Raw genomic sequence first — 22,566 nt, forward strand, 5'->3', positions numbered from 1 at the left:
TAGCAAACAAGCTAACTAGCTCAACAGCAAATGTGAAGTGGCTAGAGTACAGCAACGAGCAGCCGGCGTTTTACTTATTTAAACTTATCTATTTTTGTACTATTTGAATATTAAATCGGTTAATTGAGAATCGGGGGCGAAAGGAGAGGTATGTTGATTAATCGATTACAATAATGAGCTAATTGAAAGCAGTAGCTCAGGTTTACATGCTACTACAGGGAAACAAATGAGCTTAATGTTGATGCAAATAACTACAAGATGTTCAGCCATATTCAACACGATCTGGCTACATTTATCTACATTATTTCATGCATATAGAGAAATAACGTTTATTTCTCTAAACATATCATTGCTTGTGTAGGTTAAGCTCATTTGTTTTGCTGTTGTTATTATGGACATTTTGGCAAAACATATATGGATTTTGAATGTTATATATGTATATATATATATTATTTTTAGGCTAAATAGGTCTTGTAGTCTTCAGACTATTTTGAAAGACAGCAAAAACATACTGAACCAGCAAGCTTGTAACATTTAAAAGCTGTAAGCTTTACTTTCTTGAACATCACTATAATAACATGAATAGCTGAGTTAATAAACTCAATAAAATGTATATTTGCTTTGTAACATATCCATTTTAAATAGCCATTAAATGTCTGTTAATATCATTGTTATTAATAAGCTATTAAATACTATTTTATGAACTAACCAGTAATAATTACCCCCTGATTTATTTTCTTTATAGTTTTAGATCTTCAAATGAGACAACCTGATTAAACACAAAATACAGATTTCAAATATGTCTATATTTTTTTTTATTGAAGCAAAACATTTTATCCAACTCCTACTGTATATCACCCATGTGAAAAACTAACTGCCCCCTTAAATTTAATAATGGTTGTGCCACCTTCAGCAGCAACAACTCCAACCAAACGCTTCTGATAACTGGAGATCGGACTTTCACAACGCTGAGGGGGAATTTTGGCCCGTTCTTCTTTGCAGAACTGCTTTAGTTCAGCCACATTGGAGGGTTTTTGAGCATGAACTGCCCATTTAAGGTCCTGCCACAGCATCTCAATCGGGTTCAAGTCAGGACTTTGACTAGGCCACTCCAAAACTGTAATTTAGCTTCTTTTGAGCCTTTCAGAGGTGGACTTACTCCTGTGCTTTGGATCACTGTCTTGAGCATAATCCAGTTGAGCTTCAACTCACAGACTGATGACCGGATGTTCTCCTTTAGGATTTTGTGATAGAAAGCAGAATTCATGTTTCCCTCAATTATTTCACTTCGCTCTGGCCCTGAAGCTGCAAAGCATCCCCACACATCACACTACCACCACCATGCTTGACCGTAGATATGATGTTCTTTTTGTGGATTTCTGTGTTTGATTTATGCCAGATGTAACGGGACCCCTGTCTTCCAAACAGTTCCACTTTCGACTCATCAGCCCACAGAACATTCTCCCAAAAGGTTTGAGGATCATCAAGGTGTGTTTTGGCAAAAATTAAGACGAGCCTTAACGTTCTTCTGGGTTAGCAGCTGTTTTCACCTCGCCACTCTTCCATGGATGGCATTTTTGCCCATTGTCTTTCTGATAGTGGAGTCATGAACAGTGACATCTATTGATGCGAGAGAGGCCTGCAGTTCCTTGGATGTTGTCCTTAGCTTTTTTGTGACATCCTGGATGAGTCGTTGCTGTGCTCTTGGAGGAATTTTGGAAAGTTGGCCACTTCTGGGAAGGTTCACTTCTGTGCCAAGTCTTCTCCATTTGGTGATCATGGCTCTCACTGTGGTTTTTTAAAATAGCTTTATAACCCGTCCCAGACTGATGTATTTGAAACACCCTTTTCCTCATTATTTCTGGAATGTCTTACAAACTTGGCATGGTGTGCTACTGGGTGAGAGCTTCAAGCTGACTTCATGCTGTGGAAAAGTAATTTTTCAGTGTTGATTTGATTGAACAGGGCTGGCAGTAATCAGGCCTGTGTGTGTCTAGTCCCGCTGAACCCCATTATGAATTCAGTTTTATAGATTTGGGGATTTAGTAACTAAAGGTGGCAAATATGTTTTCACACAGGTCCAGTTGGTATTGGATAACTTTTTTGCATCAATAAATAACATTATCATTTAAAAACTGTATTTTGTGTTTAATCAGACTGTCTTTGTTTTTATTTCAGATTTGGTTTGAATTGTTGAAATAAATAAGTATGAGATATACACAAAAACAGAATAAATCAGGATGGGGAAAATACTTTTTCACAGCACTGTATATTGATACATTACTGATAACTATAGAATATTTATCGAATATAAACATACATTTATACACTGATAAATAGACTATATAAATTACCCTTATAATATCTAGCTATATACTTTAATAATAATAATTGTTATTTATAATAATAATATACTACTAATAATAAAAGTAATCAAAATAATGTATTATTAAATAAATAATGAATAAACCATGCAGATGTTAACCATGCAAAATGACTTCTAAATAATTAAAGTTTAGTCTTGGTCGTAAAGACAAAGAGAAGATAATTGAAATGGATTGAGGAAAGCCCAAGTAAACAAGTGTGCTGTGAGAAATGCTGTTGTTTAGTTCTGCTTTTATAATAATCGTGTCTAGCTGCGTCTGTCCTCCGCAGTGTTGGAGAATGGTTGTTCCTGATGGTGGAAGTATGCTACAGCCAGCAGTTAATGGTCCTACAGACGAGGTGATGTCCAGTTCAGAGCCGGGATTTGATCAGAACCTGACTGGGGTGGAGCTGGGAGAGGTGCGTAAGCTGCAGGAGCTAGTGCGACGTCTGGAGGTCCAGAATCAAGCCCTGCGCAACAGGGGGAGCAAACACATGCTGGGGGGTAACAGCAACCTCACGACAGGAAGTAACATTAACGACCTCACAGACTCTTCTCCCAGAGCTGAGGACACCAGGAGCTTGGAGCTGTCACCTCCTCCGGGGAGCAGCAGCAGTGAGGAGATGTCTCCACTGCCTGACGCTTCCAGACCGGATGATGAGGAGGAGCAGGCCGGGTTCTTGAGTCTGCCCTGTGCTTCTGGCTCCAGTCAAACACGGGGACAGTTTGAGACGAGTTTGTCTCCTGATAGCTGTGATTCAGAGACACTTGGAACAAGTGAGGTGGGGATAGACCACTCCGCTCTGGATGAGGTGGATGTGCTGGATTTGGAGACGTGCAACGAGGCAGAAGATGAAGACAGCTGGTAGGCTTGATTACATTTTTGTTGTAGTGTCAAATAGAGGCAATTGTGAAAATGCTTCTTTTATGCATTTAATTCAGTTTTTATTTCATTACAAATGAATAATGCATATGAATAAATGAATAAATAACAATTTGAGTGAAAAGTTGAATTGACAAATGTACATGCATTTAAGAATTTCTTAGTATTTGGAAGCTTAAAAGGGACAGTTCACCCAAAAATTATTCATCAGTTACTCACCCTCATGCCATCCCGGATGTGTATGACTTTCTTTCTTCTGCTGAACACAACCAAAGGTTTTTAGAAGAATATTTAAGCTCTGTAGGTCCATAAAATGTCATCGAATGGTGTCCAGAACTTTGAAGCTCTAAAAAGCACATAAAGGCAGCAGAAAAGTAATCAAAATGGCTCCAGTGGATTAATGAATGTCGTCTGAAGTGAAACGCTAGGTGCATGTAAGAAATAGATCAATATTTAACTTTTTTTACTAAAATGTTCACTTCCGGCCAGCTCAATACTCTCTTGAAAATGTTGAGTCGTTTATTTGCAATGGAAGTGAATGGGGCCAGTGCATAAACATTATAGTAGACAAGTAGACTCTGTTTCAAAAGTATAGCCACAAGGTGTAAACCTTATATTTGCTAATGTGATTTTAGTGTGGCAAAATGACATAAGACCCTTTGCTGTGTAAAGTTATATCCAATATTACAACTTCGTTGTCATGATGACCTATCGCCGGTAAACCCTGTAATCTGGTAAACGTCGTTACACTGGTAAACGTGACTTTTAACGCAGTTTCAATCTCTCCCCTTCACGCGACTCATAGACTTGGCACGGAGAAATGCCTTTTTTTGGTTAGTTTATTTCACTTCCTTATTATTTGAACTTTAATAAAGGATGCATTAAAGATATAATGTCAGGTTGTTTGCTTTTTAGATGCTCTGACATGCAAACATTTTGCTTAAGTGGAATGCCAGATCCAATGACAGTGCTTCTGTAGTTCCTTATTTAGCATTTTTTCCATTATAATTCCATTTATATTTTGTGATCTACACCACCTGAAGCTGTTTGGAAAGTTTAGAGTGTATATGGACAATATGTATGTGTTTTCTTCCTCTCCTCGGTCAGGCGCGAGCTGCTGTTCTCCTCTCGCGTCATCGTTAGAATTTCATATGTTCTCATGTTACGAATGAGATCAAACGACTATTCGACAATGCACATTTTTGTTTTGGCAGCGTTCACACTTGTTCAAATGAACCACACTATCAGAGCAATCGCACCAGAGTTTGTTTTAATCGAACCAAGCCTGCCAAGTGTGAACGCACCCTTAAAGGTGTCAGAGTTTGGTTCTTTTAAAGAGTGGAGTGGTGGGGGCGTAGTGGGCTAAAGCACATAACTGTTAATCAGAAGGTTGCTGGTTTGATCCACACAGCCACCACCATTGTGTCCTTGAGCAAGGCACTTAACTCCAGGTTGCTCCGGGGGGATTGTCCTGTAATAAGTGCACTGTAAGTCGCCTTGGGATAAAAGCGTCTGCCAAATGCATAAATGTAAATGTACTCAATTGTGAAAATACCCTGAGATCATCTGGAGTGTTCATATATGGGCCAAAAATCCCGTGAACCGCATTCAGACCCCCTGAAACGGACCAAGTATGAAAACACCCTTAAGTGCCTCAATGCAACCATGATTTTGGTGAAAAGAATAAAACGTGACTAGTTACTTTTGTGGTAATCAACACAATGTTGCAAATGCTATCGATTGATCTTAACGTGTACTGAACCCGGAACATTCCTTAAACTGAGTAAAACAAATTTGATGTAGGTTACCAAGAAATTGTTGCTTCTCTTTCTTCTAGGTTTAGAGATTCAGAAGCCCAGATTTTCTAAATAGATTCAAATGTATATGTCAATGCATTGTAATGCAATCACTGATATATCAATGGATGCATTGTTTAAAGAGAATGTATTTAATTTGATCACTGCCACCAGTTTTTTGACAAACGTTGTACTATAATATTACTTGCATAACCTGACAAATCTGCAAAGCACAGTGTCAAAGGCATCCAAAGCATTTGACACTGTGCTTTGCAGATTTGTCACGTTAACAGATTCATACAGTTCATAATATCTCAGAAACTGATGTATAAACTCTGGTGTGTCCATTCTGGTTATTCGTGATTGTGCTGATGCTCTGAATGTTTAAGAGTGCTTTACTGTATGCATCAGTGGCTTTGATTAAAAGAGACTTAGACACTGGAGTCTGCTCTGTTTAGACACAGTATACAACAAATGTGTTGTTTCTCAAGACTGCATTGACCTGTAACTCCCTAGTGTATTAGGCTTCCCACGTGGTCTGGAACCGGCAGCTTTTGGGATGCAATTAAGGCTTTTCTGGCAAAGGCAGGAAATGTTAGGCCGATTTATTTAATATTGTTTTATATCTTCTAGAATAAGATTTTTTTTTACCAACATCAACACTGATATGGATTGTTCTTATTCAGTCAACTGTGTTTAATTGTATTCCTGATTCATTTAATCAGTATCGTGCATTATTTTTTGAAATTGATAAACAATAAGCAGCTAATCTCTCTGATGCGGCTTTGATTTGTTTTCTGTTAAATAAGCCAACCTTCCCCAGTGGATTGAGGTTTTTTGTGCATGTAATCTGGTGGATTTTGGTCTCATCCATATTGCATGTTTTAGCGTTGCTCGCCAATAAGCAGCTTAACTCGGGCTGAACCAACAAAGTAATGATGGACCGTTATTATCCTGTTCATTTGCCCATATGTGTTTCATGAGGCTAATAGAGACCTATTTGGTTGCTAGCAGTAATGGGTCGCTTTACTGTTTTGCAGTAAGCTGCTTTGGGTGAATTTGTGTTTCATGTGATTCAGCTCATTCAAGTTCATACGATGAAAAGAGAGTTTTGTTGTAATCTGGATGGTGACCAGAAAAGGTTTTAGGTTTTAATTGGAGTCCATTCTGTAAATTGGTCTTTCAATTTTAGGCACTTTTAGCTCTGTGGACTTCTAGAAAGCAAAAATAAATGTTTTCAAACTCTCACTAATACTGGTGGTGGGGGTGGTGTAGTGGGCTAAAGCCCATAACTGGTAATCAGAAGGTCGCTGGTTCGATCCCCACAGCCACCACCATTGTGTCCTTTAGTAAGGCACTTAACTCCAGGTTGCTCCGGGGGGGATTGCCCCTGTAATAAGTGCACTGTAAGTCGCTTTGGATAAAAGCGTCTGCCAAATGCATAAATGTAAATGTACTAACAATGTAAATTTTTTTCCCCTGAAAATTACCACAACAGTGTCATTTCCAGCACATCTCAAACTCTGTCTTGTTTTAAATTGTAGGAATGGGACAATAAATCGAATTTCGATATAGAGTGAACCAAATAAAAGAAATGACGAACCATATCGAGGCAACACTCGATATTTGGACATTTGTCCATTTGATCATTAACAAAATGACCTGTTAAATGTCACAATCTCTCTATCGCTTGATTTTACCCCTACGTTTTTCTACACTGTTTACAGGGTTTGCATACGGTCCTTATAGTGCTTGAATTTAGCATTTAGGAATATTAACAGGAATATTATCACGAAGTAGGTTCCAAGGCACTCTTCAGTTCTTAATTGAAACCCCATTGAAGTACTGGAATACCTGGAAATTTGCCTTGTTTTGTTTGAAAATTCCTTGAGATTAAAACGGACCATTTCTTCCGTGTAATGTATGTCCATCAAAGATGATATCCCGCACTCCACTTATATTGTAAAATTGTCTTTTAATATGTTTTCTGTTCTTTACTGTCATATATTAAATTTAATTATAAATATACATTTTAATCACAAATAGCACGAATGCGCTAAAAACGATACTTCTAAATGAAATGGAACACCTGAACATTAAACTCTTAAAGTGACAATACCATTTTATCACATGTTATACAAATGAATGTAAACTCAATGTTGTTACATGTAAATTGTACACTTTATTTCAAACATTGAAAGCTCATATCATTATTATATATACAATTTCAAGAAATAATATTAATTGATAGAATATAGAATTTTAAAATGTTTAATAAAATAAGATTATTATAATGATGGTGTGTGTGTGTGTGTGTGTGTGTGTGTGTAGTGTGTATACACATACACACACACATACATATGTATGTGTGTGTGTGTGTGTGTATACACATCTAGATATCAAGCTGATTTGAAATCTGCGAGTTGTCGGGCCTTGTCGCAATATTGTGCCCGTTGGTCGTGAGATCTGAGACTTCTCGCCTTTTAGTGTGCATTAGGCTTCACTTGTCTCCTATTTAATCTCAAGCATGCTCTATGCTAACACTAACCTAAACAATTTTTTTAATTAAGGGCGTGGTGGAAATGACGCCACAACTATTCGACAGTCGTAAGTTTTGAAAAGTTGATAGAAATCATTTTCCCATTATAAATATTGAAAAGTTTTTTTGCTAATTTTACTCTTTGTTTAGGTTGTCATAGTTTTAAACGTGTAATACTTTGTATTTTATAATGTATTTTTGTCTTTGACAAGTCTTAAACAGTCAATAAATAAAAGCCATTGGAAAAGTACCAAAAGTAATAATGAGAAACAAAATCTGAAATCTGTTAATTTTAATTAAAACTCAAGGCTCTGCTGTGACCTAGTCGTCTCAAGCTTTCTGAATTCATGGAAGTGAACGAGACGCCTAATTCAAATATAAGCAATGTTTCATAAGATATCTCATTTTATGAATGCTGACAATAGGGACTGGTGGCAGCCACCATTTTCAAAATTGGATCAGCAATCTTATTGCAACACTCGAGATGAATGTTTGTGTCTGTCTAAAGAGAATGTGAGTGGATCGGCACAGATGATTGTGTAGTGTTTTAGTTAACTCGTCCATTATGGATGCAAACAAGCTTCTGTGCCAGTAAATGCTGCCCATTAATAGCCATTATTTTGAAATTATACATCCAACACCACACTCATATGTGCTTGTTGATCACTTTGTGTATAATAACAGAGACCGCATTTACATGCACTTAAGAAAATGGTTTATTCCAGAGTTTTTGCAGTGTTAAACAGTGTTCCTGTCATATAAACTAGAACGCCGATTTCCTTACGCTGTTAAAGGGATTAATAGAAACACACCTGGCTTTCTCCCGGAGAACTCTGCTTATGTGTCCATGTAAACACGTAAGCGACATTCTTATGGGTTTTAGAGGAGTATGCATGTGCGTGATTAGACTGGCTTCATCCTATGACGTTTGTTATCCAAACAAGTCAACATAGCAGAAAGAATTCAACATATCTAGGAGGAAGGGGGGAAAATCACATACACTATAAACTATAACCATTCATACACACCGGTATAAAATATCTACTGTCCCTCACGTTCACGAAAAAGAGCTCAAGTACACTGGGGGAATCCCGAAGTTTGATGTAAGAGGGAAACCCCACTATTGCAGCGCAATTTTGCTGCAGGTCGCGATGAAATTCGGACTTTAAGCAAACAAACAACAACAACTCTGGAATATCTGGAAATAAAGTGAAGCAACGGAGAAATAAGTAGCGAAGTCTTTGGATGGCATGGTTTGTTTTATTTACACAAGCATCGTGTGGAAATAACGTTGCTGTGGAGAAAGCTGCTTACTGACCGAGCCGCATTTAAACGGGAGTAAAGAGTACGCCGCTTATACAGTGCATGTAAAGGAGAATGCTGCTTTTGCGCAGAAGTGGCAATCTCGCAATTAGCCGCTTTCTGGTGTCCATGTAAATGTAGTCAGTTTAAAACAAAGCCACCCCAGGCTTCATATCCCTGCTGTGAATTATTTTGTCATATGTCTATAGGAATGAGTAAAGATGCTGCCGTTCATATATAAGAGCTCAAGTACACTGGGGGAATCCCCGAGTTTGATGTAAGAGGGAAACCCAATGTTTACACTGCTAAATGTTCCAGTTTATGGACAACATTTTGACCCAAAATGGGTCGTCAGGTCTACACATAATAGTCTTCTTGACTATTGTGGACAATGACTATTGCGTTTTCACCGGACGAAGACCAATTTTGGGTCGAAACGTTGTCAATAAATGGAAATGTAATGTTTAGCAGTGTGCCAGCGTCTCTACTCATTCCTATAAACTTTAACTTGTAGCTGTGCACCGTCAATATTTTTTAGATGTGTGTATACTACCTCTGTCTACTCAAATAGGCACATTTCTCCTTCAAATTGAATTTTTCTCAGTGAAACAGGAATATTACATGGTTGACATTTTGGAGACATATGGGTGGGTGCTTTGTGGTGATAAACGTTTCTTGTCTCTCCTTTAGGTTGTACGTGTCACCAAAGAAGCAGATGGTGGCAGAACAGGGTCCGGAGTCTCCATTGAAATGGTGCAGGAAGGTTCTGGATCACCCCAGTCCAGAGACTGAAGTTGCTTGTCGGACTCTCATCAACCGACTAGACCAGAGTATGAAGGCATTTCAGCTGTGGATCACCTTAAATATTGTTGAAATGGCAGATTAAATGTCAACGTAAACTACCATACAAAGCAAAGTGTTAGCTGTATGCTCGTATATAGAGGCCCTGTTTACACCTGGTTTAAAGTTCCATCTTAGGTGATGTGATCACAAGCGGACAGCCGAGAGAGACAGATCACTGTTCACTTCTATTAATAACATGTCAAATGCATATCCTTTGGACACTTTTGACCAGGGTCTCTGATTTCATGACTACATATGTTACATGGTTTCCACTGTGCACACGGGTGATTTCTGTATTTTCCGCTCTATTTAGGCCTCTCCTACAGCATCTGTCAAGCCATGAAACTGCCCCATAGCCTACATTAATAGTCATTTCAGTGACACAATATGTAATCGCATTACTATTAGATATAATTACAGCTACTTGCTTTATTCACTGTCTAAAAATGTTATTGTTTGAAGTTATTAGCATTTATTTCTGTGCATAGCTTTGGGCGAAAAGCAATAAAAATAGCTTCTTATAAGGTTAGTAATCAGTTCACTGTTTGCATTTCTCCGAACTAGAAATTTTACCAAATGCTTTGGATCCCCTTGAAATGACCATTCTTCCAAAGACTATTTCTATATTACCTGATTTTTATGGCAATGCTTTTTTCTTTTTCCCCCACTGTAGCCTCGCGGTGGAAGAACATGTACAGCAGCTCGTCTCAGGTGGCTGAGGCTGGCGTCTCTGCACCGTCCTCTGCTGGGTACCACAAATCAACTAACAAATCACTACTAACCTCTGGCAGCTCAGGTATGGCATTAACCCAAGACACTGCATATGATATGCCTTAAAACTTCGTAATGCAACACACACATACTTAGGCCTGTTTCACACTTACTGCGTCTGCGGGGCGTCGCAGTTGCATAACTTTAAAGGCAGGTGCGCGTACAGCTTTCCTACCCGCAGCTTTTCTTTTTTATAACAGAGCTGCGGCTCTATATAGAAAATTAAGTGATTTCTGAGATAACGCACACCAGGATTTCCTGTGATAATTGGCATAGATTATAAAATGTGACAAACTTGATCCTCGTGAAATTTAATTTACCGAATAGAACTCAAATCTCATATTGCACAATAGAAACTGCCTAAAGGAATTGTTCTGGTTCAATAGAAGTTATGCTCAATCAACAACATTTGTGGCATAATGTTGATTACCACAAAAAAAGAAAACATTTTTGATACCTCCCGCCATCTTGGTGAAAATCTTGATGACAGTGAAGCACTTTCAATGAAAGTCAATGGAGCTAATCCACATTTAAATACACATTGTTTCAAAAGTATAGCCACAAGATGTAAATATTACACAAGTTAGCATTATTTTAGTGTGATAAACTCAAGGATTTACTGGCGTTACAGTGTTTGCTAGTTTACAGGGTTTACCAGTGTTACGTCGCCCTGACAACAAAGTTACAACATTGATTATAACTATTAACAGATAAGGTTAATAAGTGATTCTATACCACTAAAATCATGTATCACCACGTAACGTATAATGCTTACATCTTGTGGCTATACTTTTGAAACGGCGTGTATTTTAATGGTTATTAACTGGCCTCAATCACTTCCATTGTAAGTGCCTTAGAACTTAAGGGTTAAACAAAAACTCAAATCGCAATTCTGTTCGGTCATTTTTGACCGATTTCAATTTCAGCGTTCATCTGAGAGGTATAAAACTTTGTGACTTTTCCTCCTTTTTACCATCTACCATCTTAAAATAAAAAATTTATAATGTTTAAATATCAATCCAAATGCATAACTTGAGAAAATATCTAGATATTAAGTTACAGCATTGAGTTACAGAGACCAAGCAACAAAAAGGGGAACACTGAGGCCACCTATAGGCTATATTTGTCATTGCTAAGAAATTGTCATGTTTTGTCATGTATTTATTTTCAGCAGATGGCAGCAAATTAACCAAATGAATGACACACAGCAGCCTTTTGATATGTTTTCAAGTTTGTAGGTGAAGTGATGGTAACAAAAAAGTGCTTATTTTATATTAAAATGTAATGGTGTTATTTGAGCTGATTGGCGTCCATATCATTAAGTCCACCAAAATGCACAAAAATTGTGATAATAACTATGCAAGAAGTTAGTTAAAATGTATGACACAAAATATGTTATTATACAGTATGTACTGGGATAAAAGGTGATACACAAAAACTGTTCTGGTCAATTTTGACCACAAATAGTACAAGTGCCGGTATGAACCGAACTATAGTATAATACAAGTCGAAATATTTTTTTGGTGGAAATCAATCATATGCCACAAATGCTGTCAATTGAGCATACTGAAACTTGTATGCAATCTTGAACACTCCCTTAATAGTCTGGATTCAGTCAAATTTACTGAATGGAAACTGTCACTGTGTGGTATGGGGGAGGTGTTGGCATAGTGGGCTAAAGCACATAACAGTTGCTCAGGAGGTTCCTGGTTCGACCCCCACAGCCACCACCATTGTGTCCTTGAGCAAGGCACTTAACTCCAGGTTGCTCTGGGGGGATTGTCCCTGTAATAAGTGCACTGTAAGTCGCTTTGGATAAAAGCGTCTGCCAAATGCGTAAATGTAAATGTAAGACTAACACAGAAGTCCACAGATGCTGTATGTGTGAAACAAGTTTTATGATGTGTCCAAAACCGAAGGCTGTCTTCCTGCCTGTTCAGCCAATGGCTTAATAGATAGCATTTTTATATCAAGGTACCTTTTAAGGAACCAGACCAGCTTCCAAGGTACCATCTGATGATCGTCTGATGTCTGATGATCTAGAACAAATTCAAGTGAGCTTTAGACATAGCCAAGCAAATATGAAATGACTGAAATGCCTATGTCTTGACAGAAATTGAATCAAAATTAAAAACGTAATAACATGAATTTAAATTAAATATTCTTTCTACTAACGTTTGAACCACACGCACAGCATTGTGGAATATCATTGACAGGGAAGGACTCATTTTTGCTGCCTTCAAGGCATCTTAGAAAAGGAGATATCATGTTGGATTTAGACATACTCTGATTCCCTGCCTATAAACAGCAGAGAGCCTGTAGACGGCCTTTTTTGACGTTTCGAACACAGCCTTACTCAAACATGCTCAGGTGTGGTCACAGCTGCTGTATGGTGTGTATTTAACCAAATAGGCGAGTGAGATCAGGTGTCATGCATGAGGTGTCTAGCAAACATTTGTGGTTGGCAAATTCTTTTAACTCAGTCTTCAGTATTTCAGCTGTGCATGTTTTATGTGTTTAAAAACCAGTTGGTTCTGCAGTGTGAGCTAATGTCATGAATAACTGCTTTTGTATTTATTGGTTTCTGCTGTTTAATGAACCTCCTTCAGTACTCAAAGCATCCTTTTCTGCCTTTTAATGTCATTATCTTGCGCCTTTATGACATCATGCTAGCGATGTATGACAATTTTTCACTTTGTAAAGAGGGCATTGTCATCCACAATGACCGATTTCTTTGGGGCAAAAGTGACCAGTGCTGACTTGTCATGTATTTCTTTCAGCTTTGTCATTGCAATACCTATATATATATATATATATATATATATATCATACAATCATCCATGCGATTATCTAATTAGCCAATCATATGGCAGCAGTGCAGTGCATACGATCATGCAGATACGAGTCAGGAGCTTCGATTAATGTTCACATCAACCATCAGAATGGGGAAATGTGGTCTCAGTGATTTTGACCATGGCATGATTGTTGGTGCCAGATGGGCTGGTTTGAGTATTTCTGTGGGGGACCTACGTAATATTAGGCAGGTAGTTCTAATTTTGTGGCTGATCGGTTTGTGTGCATATATATATATATATACACACTGTAAATAAGTATTTTTGCTGTTGCTCTCTTTTTCACAGGTTACATTGGCCATTCCACTCTCAGCTCACAGTCGTCTGTGGACAGTGAATTAAGCACCTCCGACGACTCAATCTCAATGGGTTATAAGCTTCAGGATCTGACAGATGTTCAAATAATGGCACGTTTGCAGGAAGAGAGTGAGCATCTTTCACCACATACACTTTCAGACCATGGAATTTTTTTATTAGGGATGCACCCATGTATCGGGTGCCGATATTTATCGGTCAGTTATTGACCAAATTAAAATCATCTGCATATCCGTCAATAGCGTGAAAACACAGATATGATCAACCAATGGTTTATTTATAATTAATTAAGTAAATGTACTGCATTGTAAAACTTTATGATAGTGGCAAGAAAAAGTATGTGAACCCTTTGGAATTAGCTGGTTTTCATCTCATCTTCATTAAAGTCACAAGTATAGACAAACACAATGTGATTAATGTGCCTAACAACTGTGGACAGATGAATATCTGAGCTCTTCCAGATAACGTTGTAACCCTTTCTTCTTGATCGTTAATCTACAAAGATCTCTTTTTTTTGCGAGGCGTTGTCCATGTCAGCTGATGCTTCTTGTGCATAGCAAACTCTAATTGTTTCAGTGCTTTTTATAAGTCAAAGTAGCTCTAACCCACACCTACAATCTCATTTCATTAATTGGATGCCAGGTTTGCTAACTCCTGACTCTAATTAGCTTTTGTTGACGTCATTAGCCTAGGGGTTCACATACTTTTTTCAAACCTACACTTTTGAATGTTTGAATGATGTATTCAGTATGTAGAAGGACAATACAATAATTTGTGTCATTAGTTAAAACGGACTGTGTTTGTACTTTGTTGTAACTTAGATGATCAAACCAGATTTTAAGACAAATTAGGCAGGTAATTACAGAGGGTTCACATACTTATTCTTGCCACTGTAGATATTATGTAAAATGTGAGTTTGATTGTTTAGACATGTTTTAGAAGTGCAAAATAACCTTTACCCCCACACCAGTCATCATGTTATCACATATTTATCGATTTTTTTTTTTAATCTTCGTCTTGTTCAACAGATCCAATTCATGTTTAATGGAAATTATTTACTGGTACAACAATTTGTTATTGCCAATATGATATTGCCAAATGCAAATCAGTACTGTGGGTGTGAAAGTGCTTTCTGTTCCATCATTTCATTTGTTTGTTTGAAACGCAACAGCAAGATTAATTTCCATCAAACTGGACTGTGAGTCATTGTTATTTGTGTTTATAATCCTCCTCAGTTTTGGTATCTAACATATTGACAATACTTACTTTTGCAGATTAACTTATGATGCTTATTATGAAACCATTTCTTAGCAATCGTCACAACAATTTTGTTTCTTGACCTGACATACCACAAGGGTTTGGTGACACATAATTGGCAAAGTGTTGGTGAAATAAAAATGGACAAAATTGTTGACTAAACCCGTGTGACGAATGGAGAAATTATAATGAATCTCATTGTCCATCTTGTCAATACAAAGGCAGTTGAAAGTGACTCACTTTAAACCTTAAAAAGAGCACAGATGGTTAAGAATGGTAGTTCAAGCTTGTTTCACAGAGAACAAAAATACTGTATATCTTCAGAAGACTTGGAATATGAAGCATGAGTCGTGTGCTTTACAGTAAGCCACTATCAACAGGCGTTGTAACTACATGATTAGGATATTATAATTTCTCTTTTTGTGTTCTGCATAAGATAAAATGTCATATGGGTTTGGAACAACATGAGGGCGAGTAAATGATTACAATTATATATACAATCTATACGTATTTTGATGCTTCTTCAGTGTACTAATAAGACTCAAGTGACGTGTCCATGTGTCTTTAAGGTCTCCGTCAGGACTACGCCTCTACCTCTAACTCTGCCTCACGCCGCAGCTCATCGGCCTCCCTGCAGTCTCTGCGGCGAGGCACCTACAGTGATCAGGAGTTTGACTCGTACAGTCTGGAGGATGAGGAGGACGAATGCAGCTCTCTCCCGCAGAGGCTCCAGCGCTACTCTCCCTCTCCCCGCAGCTCTCCCCGCTGCCTCTCTCCCAGCACACTGGCGGCATACAGCCGCCTCGCCGCCCCTCGTCCACGCATGTCACGGCGCTCCCTACAGAGCCCTGGAGCCAAGAGTGAGGGTAGGGCATGCTGGCACATTCACTTATTATCTATCAGATATTAAAGCAGCGATTTGTGTTTTAATGTGATATTAGTGATTTTGACTAGTTCTTCTGAGCGAAGAACGAAGAAGCACTTCGCCGGGAGTGTGCCGGGCCTTAAGAGTAAAATGTGCGAAAGTTCACCAGACTTTATGCTATTCCTGGTTGTATAGAAACAAACAGCTGAAGTTTATATTCCCGATCATTTCAGTCTGATTTTAACATTTGTGTGGCATGTTTCATATGCAATGCAGACTTTGCACAGAGGCTGTTTATTGTAGGATAGAGCAGGTGCAAACTTTTGGACCCGACTGCAAACCCGCAGCCTGTGTGCGTGCAGCACAGCACAGTATCTCTTTTTAAATGCAGATAGAAGTCTTTCAAGCACAGGTGTAAAGTGACCATTGAAAATGGTCGTGAAAAATGACATCACCTCGATTAACCTGAAATTAAATGATAAAAATGGTTGATGTAACCCCATTAAAGGTGTTGGCTTGCTAATCGGCATTTCGCTCTGCATGCATTTCTTCTCGATTTAATACAGAATAGAATATTGTCAGTGGACAGGTGTGTTAAGCAGGCCGTGTGTGTGGTTTTCAGAGGAACTAAGGCACAGCATGCCTAACCTGACCCCGCGCACCAGCCTGCGCTCTCTGGAGGCAGTCAGAAACAGCCGCAGCATGGAGGCTAACTTACAGAGCTCAGGCAACCGCACATCCCGCCTACCCCACTCCCCCACAGGTTGGTACCCCACCCCTCTGCCTCACCTTCACCCTGCACCCTTGTCCTTTTTAAGTCTGAATCCATATTATGTCTTTGTGTAAGGAACAGACCCAAATTAAGGTCATTTTTCTCTGAATAATGACCTAAAACAACTAGGAAATCCCCAACATTTTACAAATGAATGTACAGGTTAACTGCAACCATCATTCATGCTTGTCTTGTACTTAACTCTCTTCTCTGTTTGACCATTCCCTCACCCTACACCATTGTTGTACTGACAATACACTCTCGGCCCAGTTCCTCGCTCCCTTTGATCCGTTATGTCTCACACAGTCAGTCTGTTCTTAGAAACAACCTGTTGTACCAGTAATGGCTGCTTGAGCCACTGTAACACACCCTTTAAAACAGTTCTGGCACTACCCAGTGAGGTGCAATTTGATGCCATCATCCAGTTTCAGTTTGTTTAGGCCTTCAGCCTATTTATTTCATTTTAGAGTTTTAAATACAGTAGGGATTGTTGCTAGATCATGAGTGATGTCGTTGCTTCGTCATTACTGTTTGCAAGAGACCACATTCATAAAATGTTTGTGACAGGGCGGAGGGCGGGACCGGGTGTGTAGCATCACGACCCGGCCCCGCCCTCCTCCCTGTCACACAGGTATGTATTTTCATGTATAAATACACATTTGTACCGTGTGAGACAATTTTTATTTATCACACTTTTTTTCCACGTTTTATCAAGCAAATAGAAACAATAGGCATTATTTTGTGTTTTGATCAAATTAAATCAAATAAATAAATGATGTGTAATAAAACATTGAAACAAATGACAAAGTGTGTGTGCATGCATACAGCTAGACATACTTGTGTCTGCATAAAAATAAGTATATATAAAAATGGGAACACAAAAATACCATACAATTACCATACTTTGTGTTATATTGACAGAGTATCTTGTTTCTACCGACTATTGTAGAATGGCTGCAACTAATGATTATATTTATAGTCAAGTAATGTAACAATTATTAGAAGGATTTAATCGACTATCCGGGCGATTATTGCGATGAGTTATCAATAGCTCTTAACCAGCAGTTCAGCTTGTTTTTCAGTTAAGAGGTTATAATAAACATGTGTTTACTAACAATACAGAAACAAGGATGAAAGCAGCTTTGTGTGTAACTTTTTAGGTGTTAAAATAATTAATCTCATCCCAGCTTAATATGCAGAAACGACTATAAGTAAGACCTTTGTCGATTTTTAGTAGAATATCCCAGCTCTGTAGGTCCATACAATGAGAGTAAATGGTGACCAGAGTTTTAAAGCTCCAAAATCCACATAAAAGCAGCATAAAAGTAATCCATACGACTCCAGTGGATTCATCTGTATCTTCATAAGTGTGGGTGAGAAACAGGTCAACGTTTTAAGTCCTTTTTCACTATAAATTTTCCTCTGCCCAGTAGGAGGCCATAAGCATGAAGTATGCGAATCGCCAGAAACAAAAGAAGTGAAAGTGAAAGTGGAGATTTATACTAAAAAGGAATTCAATATTGATCCATTTCTCTCCCACTCTTATCATATCACTTGTAAAAACATGGATTTAACCACTGGAGTTGTGTGGATTAATTTTATGCTGCCTTTATGTGCTTTTGGAGCTTAAATGTCTTTCATTGTATGGACCTACAGAGCTGAGATATTCTTTTACATATCTTTGTTTGTGTTCTGCTGAAGAAAGGAAGTCATACACGTCTGGGATGGAATGAGGGTGAGTAAATGTTGAGAGAAATTTGAACTATTTTGACTTGTGGCACTTGTTTTTGTCAGTTATAGTGCCGTGGCATTAGTTTTAAATGTTACTTCCTTTAACAACTTGCTATTGAATAATCAATAAGAGTTTCAACCATTTATTAAAGTAATGCTATGTGTATAAACAAGTCTTTAGAAATCAGAATTAAACCGTAATAATATCAAATTCAGTAAATGATCCTCTGAAATTTTCCACGGAACCCCTTGCTGCCCCCTGGGGGTCCCAGATTTAGACACATGTTTTTACATCCGACTCATCAACATGTACTGTCTTTTCACAATAACCAGTAACGTACCCTATACATTTGACATCCTTTTTTTGACCAGGTTTCTTAAGCCATGTAACCTCTCCATTTAAGCTGTTTTTGATTGGGTGCTGCTGTAGGTGTGTCCTCCACACGGATGAGAGGTGATGGCCAGTCTCCTCTCTCCCTCCGGGCTCCCTTGAAAGCTCTCAGTCCTGTAGGCTCTATAGCTGCAGCACGGCAGCACATCAGAGGGCCATCAGGTGCCCAGGCAGCTCCCTCAGTGGGCATGAGAAGAGTACAGTCCCCGGGACCTTCTAATGGTGCAGCATACACAGGCTGCAGGAGTGCTGCTGCGGCCAGACAAACGCCAGGAAGAGGCGTGGCACCAGCATCTCCTTCCTCCAGAGGTAGAATTCCACAGACACCAAGAAGGTAACTCAAAAATGAGTTAATTGAAACATTATTTTGTGGGGATATGAGGAGTTGCGGGTTTAGAGCATAGACTGTAAAAAAAGATGGACGACGCCCCTTCGCTCTTTTCCAATGGTGAGAACTGAAGCCGCCAGTGTCCCGATATGGCGCTGACATCTTGGGACTTGAGTCTGCGCAGTTGCGATTTCAGGACCAGACCTGCGCAGTAGTGCGCAGGAAGTAAAGCCGCGAAATCAAGGCCCCGCCCTCACTCTCGCTGAATCAATCGCAAGCACACGCCCCTGCACTTTTGACTTTTGACTTATGACGGTGTGAAATAATTAATTATAGAAATTTAGATATTACATTTAAAGCGCCGATCTCCTCAGTCCTCCGAATATCCCGAAAAAAAAGTCTGTTGGTGCTTCAGTGACTACTTCGCTCAGAGAACCTGTCAATCACAGCTGTCAATCATGATGTCACAGCACCGTTTTTATAGCATCAAATAACTAAAAACAAACTTATTTTGAAAACAAACACTTGAAATTACATCAACGTGATAGTTTCTGACAGTTACTGATAGATTCTATCTTTGGAAAAAGATATGTGAAGTGTAATTTAATTGTTTAGTTGGTCTCACGTCCCGTTGAATAACATGGGGAGGCGGGGTTTATGACCTATACTAGGACCAGTCACCGGGGGGTCGAGACGTTTTGGCTTCACTTTTGAAGGCTTGTGCGGCACACTTGGTTTAGAGTTAGCGCAGTAATGTTATGTTGGACAGAATATTTATACTGGTTGCATAAAATACTAAGTATATTAAAATGCTCTGAATAGGCTACTTTAAAGCACTACTATCATCTCTGATGTTTTCATCTATTTGTGTTCAAGCATACAGTATGTGTTTTGTTCTGTAGTGTGTGCTACTGACCAACATCAATTATGTATAAATTATATAAATAAGCCACTTTGGACTGTTAAGTTGCAGGACCTTTCGGATAACAAAAAAGAAACAAAAAGTGATACACATTCTGGAAAATACCATTACAGTCAGCATTAAAGAAATATTCCAGGTTCAATAAAAGTTAGGCTCAATGGACAGCATTTGTGGCATAATGTCATCCTTTTATAAAAAATAAATAAAATTGAGGTTCCAGTGAGGCACTTACAATGGAAGCGAATGGGGCCCATTTTTGGGGGGTTTAAAGGCAGAACATGAAGCTTATAATTATATAAAAGCACTTACATTATTTTTTATGTTTAAACTCATGTAGGCCTATTATTTGAGCTGTAGCATTGTTTAAAATGTAATTTTATAATCATTTTAGGCTTTTAGTGTTTTTTGGACATTACATCGTCATGGCAACAAAGTTGTAATATTCCGTCAAAACTGAATTGATTAATCTTAATAAAATACAATTTAAAATGTTTTTTTATTTTAATATAAACAATTATTTAATTATTTTTTCTTATTTTTGTAATTGATTTTTTCTTATTTTATTTAGTTAAACATTACATTATTCCAATTAAATTGTTTTTTTTTTATAAAAATGTAAATGTGTAAATATTAAAAACAGGCTTAAATATTTTTTTTGAGTGCATTTAGACAGACAGAGACCAACTGACTGACATGTAAATTGACCAACCACAGTTTTTGTTTTGTTTTTATGTGCTTGTTTAGGAGCAGATAAATCTGAAATCGATAATAGCCCAATAATAGGCAATAACGGAAATGGAAATGTGCAGAAATGCGTGTAGACTTTGATCAGAATTTCTGTCCATCCAAAATGGCCAAGCGACTTTTGCAGAGAGCGAGGCCAGGAGAGAGATAGAATGGTAAGGATTGACACCTGTGGGAAATCACCTCTAACAGCTGTTTTGTGTATGCAGTGAGAGTGGAGAGGGATAAAAGGGCCATCCAGACCGCCGGAAAAGGAAAAGAGAAAGACGCATGCAGCAGTCCAGTGTGTGTGTGTGTGTGTGTGTGTGTTCATTGGTGTGCTGAAAAGCAATCCTTTGTGTGTTAGAAAGAAAAAGTGCGTAAAATAAAGATTTACGTGAACCGTTTACCTGGCCCCCTCTTCCTTCTTATTCCCAGATTTCAGCACCACAGTGAAAGTCTCCTGCTTAGTCATGGAGTAAGTGGAGCCTGGTAAACGGCCCACGTAATCTTTATTTTACATTGCACTTTTATCCCTCTCCACTCTCACTGCAAACACAAAACAGCTGTTAGAGGTGATTTCCCACAGGTGTCAATCCTTACTGTTCTGTCTCTCTCCCGGCCTCGCTTTCTGCAAATGTCACTCATCCACAAATATGTACTGATTATTTCACAGCCAGAAAACAAGGCAGAATATACAATTCTGCTCATTAATATCTTGTTTACTTGCTACAAAGTGCCTCAAAATTCTGTCTTTTAAATATTTGATACCACAAGCATAGCCAACTTTGGCAGATCCTATGATCCATTGTGGAGCAGTTGGGCAATCTGATTGGAGCTTGTGATTTTTGGCAAGTGCCAGTTTTGTCTGAACCTGCATATATTAGAAATATGCAATGGTACTGAAGAGGTCAAATGTGAAGAATTGTCTGAGATGAGGTTATTTTGCTTGTTTTCCCACAGCAGATCACTAGGAATGACCAAACCGTGTGCTCCCATCCCTGATGAATCCTGGAAAGATGGTTGTTACTGAAAGCCCCCCGTCCACACATTGAAATCCAGTGCGACTGCACTGCCTCTAAAAAACACTGTGGGGAACGTCAACGCAGAGGCCCTAAAATGCAAGATGGAGGAAGGGATCTGGCAACACAAATTACTTCCAGAGACTGCGACATGAACTGTAACGTTTTGCTCGTTTGTAAAACTTCAATCCACTTTATTGAAAACTGGGGAAGCTGCTTGAATAATAAGTGAAATATTTGCTGTCCTGTAATACATGTTATTTGTGTGAAACAATGTGTGGAATTGAATTCCTAGATTCATTGGAATAATCTGACATTGATTTTGCATGTTTACCTATTTTTAGAAATGAAGGATATTCTATGTAAGATTTTAAATCTCTGACAATTTTTAATTTGATAAGAGTAGTTGTTTTCTGACAAAAAATACATTTGTTTTGTATGTTCAAGACCGAGCAATACCTAAGAGTAGTTTTCTCAAAGAAGAGAGAAAATAATCATTTTTAAGTGATTGAGGTCACAACAATGTGCCAAGGTGCATTACTACTGCAACATTGTTTCTCATTTCAAAGTGCAAGGTTCGAACACTACATCTGGACATGGATGCCTGTATAATCCAGTAATAAATGTATGCACTAAGCCAGTTAAACCAGAAATATATGAGTATGCAATGATAAATGGAGTGCCTCAGAAAATCACAAACTGTAATAAATTAATTTTAGCTATAAACCTGAAATGCCTGTTTTGTTCATTTTAGGGGGGTCTTTATTTGCGGGGCAGCAAAAAATGAATGCCATGTTTCAAGGTATTATCAAAGCCTAAAAATGCACATGTAACTATCCAACACAGGGACCCCTAATATAAAAAGTCTTGGTAACGGGGGTAGGCTCCT

At 38.4% G+C, this 22,566-nt stretch overlaps 1 protein-coding gene across 3 annotated transcripts; it reads left to right on the forward strand.

Annotated features, from left to right (window-relative positions):
• Nucleotides 1-21,697, forward strand: zgc:66447 (SLAIN motif-containing protein-like). 3 transcript variants are annotated; one of them, XM_052154434.1, is made up of 9 exons: nucleotides 1-148; nucleotides 2,637-3,230; nucleotides 9,576-9,715; nucleotides 10,402-10,524; nucleotides 13,640-13,777; nucleotides 15,493-15,789; nucleotides 16,411-16,551; nucleotides 18,722-19,016; nucleotides 21,619-21,697. In XM_052154434.1, the coding sequence occupies exons 2-9, from the start codon at nucleotides 2,665-2,667 to the stop codon at nucleotides 21,686-21,688; spliced, it is 1,770 nt and encodes a 589-aa protein (XP_052010394.1). In that variant the 5' UTR covers nucleotides 1-148; nucleotides 2,637-2,664; the 3' UTR covers nucleotides 21,689-21,697. The 3 variants fall into 3 exon arrangements, with proteins under 3 accessions (XP_052010394.1, XP_052010393.1, XP_052010395.1); XM_052154433.1 differs by having other exon boundaries at nucleotides 2,656-3,230; XM_052154435.1 differs by having other exon boundaries at nucleotides 2,656-3,230; nucleotides 21,622-21,688.
• Nucleotides 21,698-22,566: the final 869 nt, after the last annotated feature.

The sequence above is a fragment of the Xyrauchen texanus genome, chromosome 23 (genome assembly GCF_025860055.1).
Source record: "Xyrauchen texanus isolate HMW12.3.18 chromosome 23, RBS_HiC_50CHRs, whole genome shotgun sequence".
Lineage (NCBI taxonomy): Eukaryota > Metazoa > Chordata > Actinopteri > Cypriniformes > Catostomidae > Xyrauchen > Xyrauchen texanus.

Bases quoted from the DNA above. Each gene is read 5' to 3' on its own strand.
- zgc:66447 (XM_052154434.1), top strand. From the start codon at position 2,665: ATGGTTGTTCCTGATGGTGGAAGTATGCTACAGCCAGCAGTTAATGGT. The intron at 9,716-10,401 runs GTATGAAGGCAT...CCCCCACTGTAG, and splicing joins CATCAACCGACTAGACCAGA to CCTCGCGGTGGAAGAACATG. The intron at 16,552-18,721 runs GTTGGTACCCCA...GTGCTGCTGTAG, and splicing joins CCTACCCCACTCCCCCACAG to GTGTGTCCTCCACACGGATG.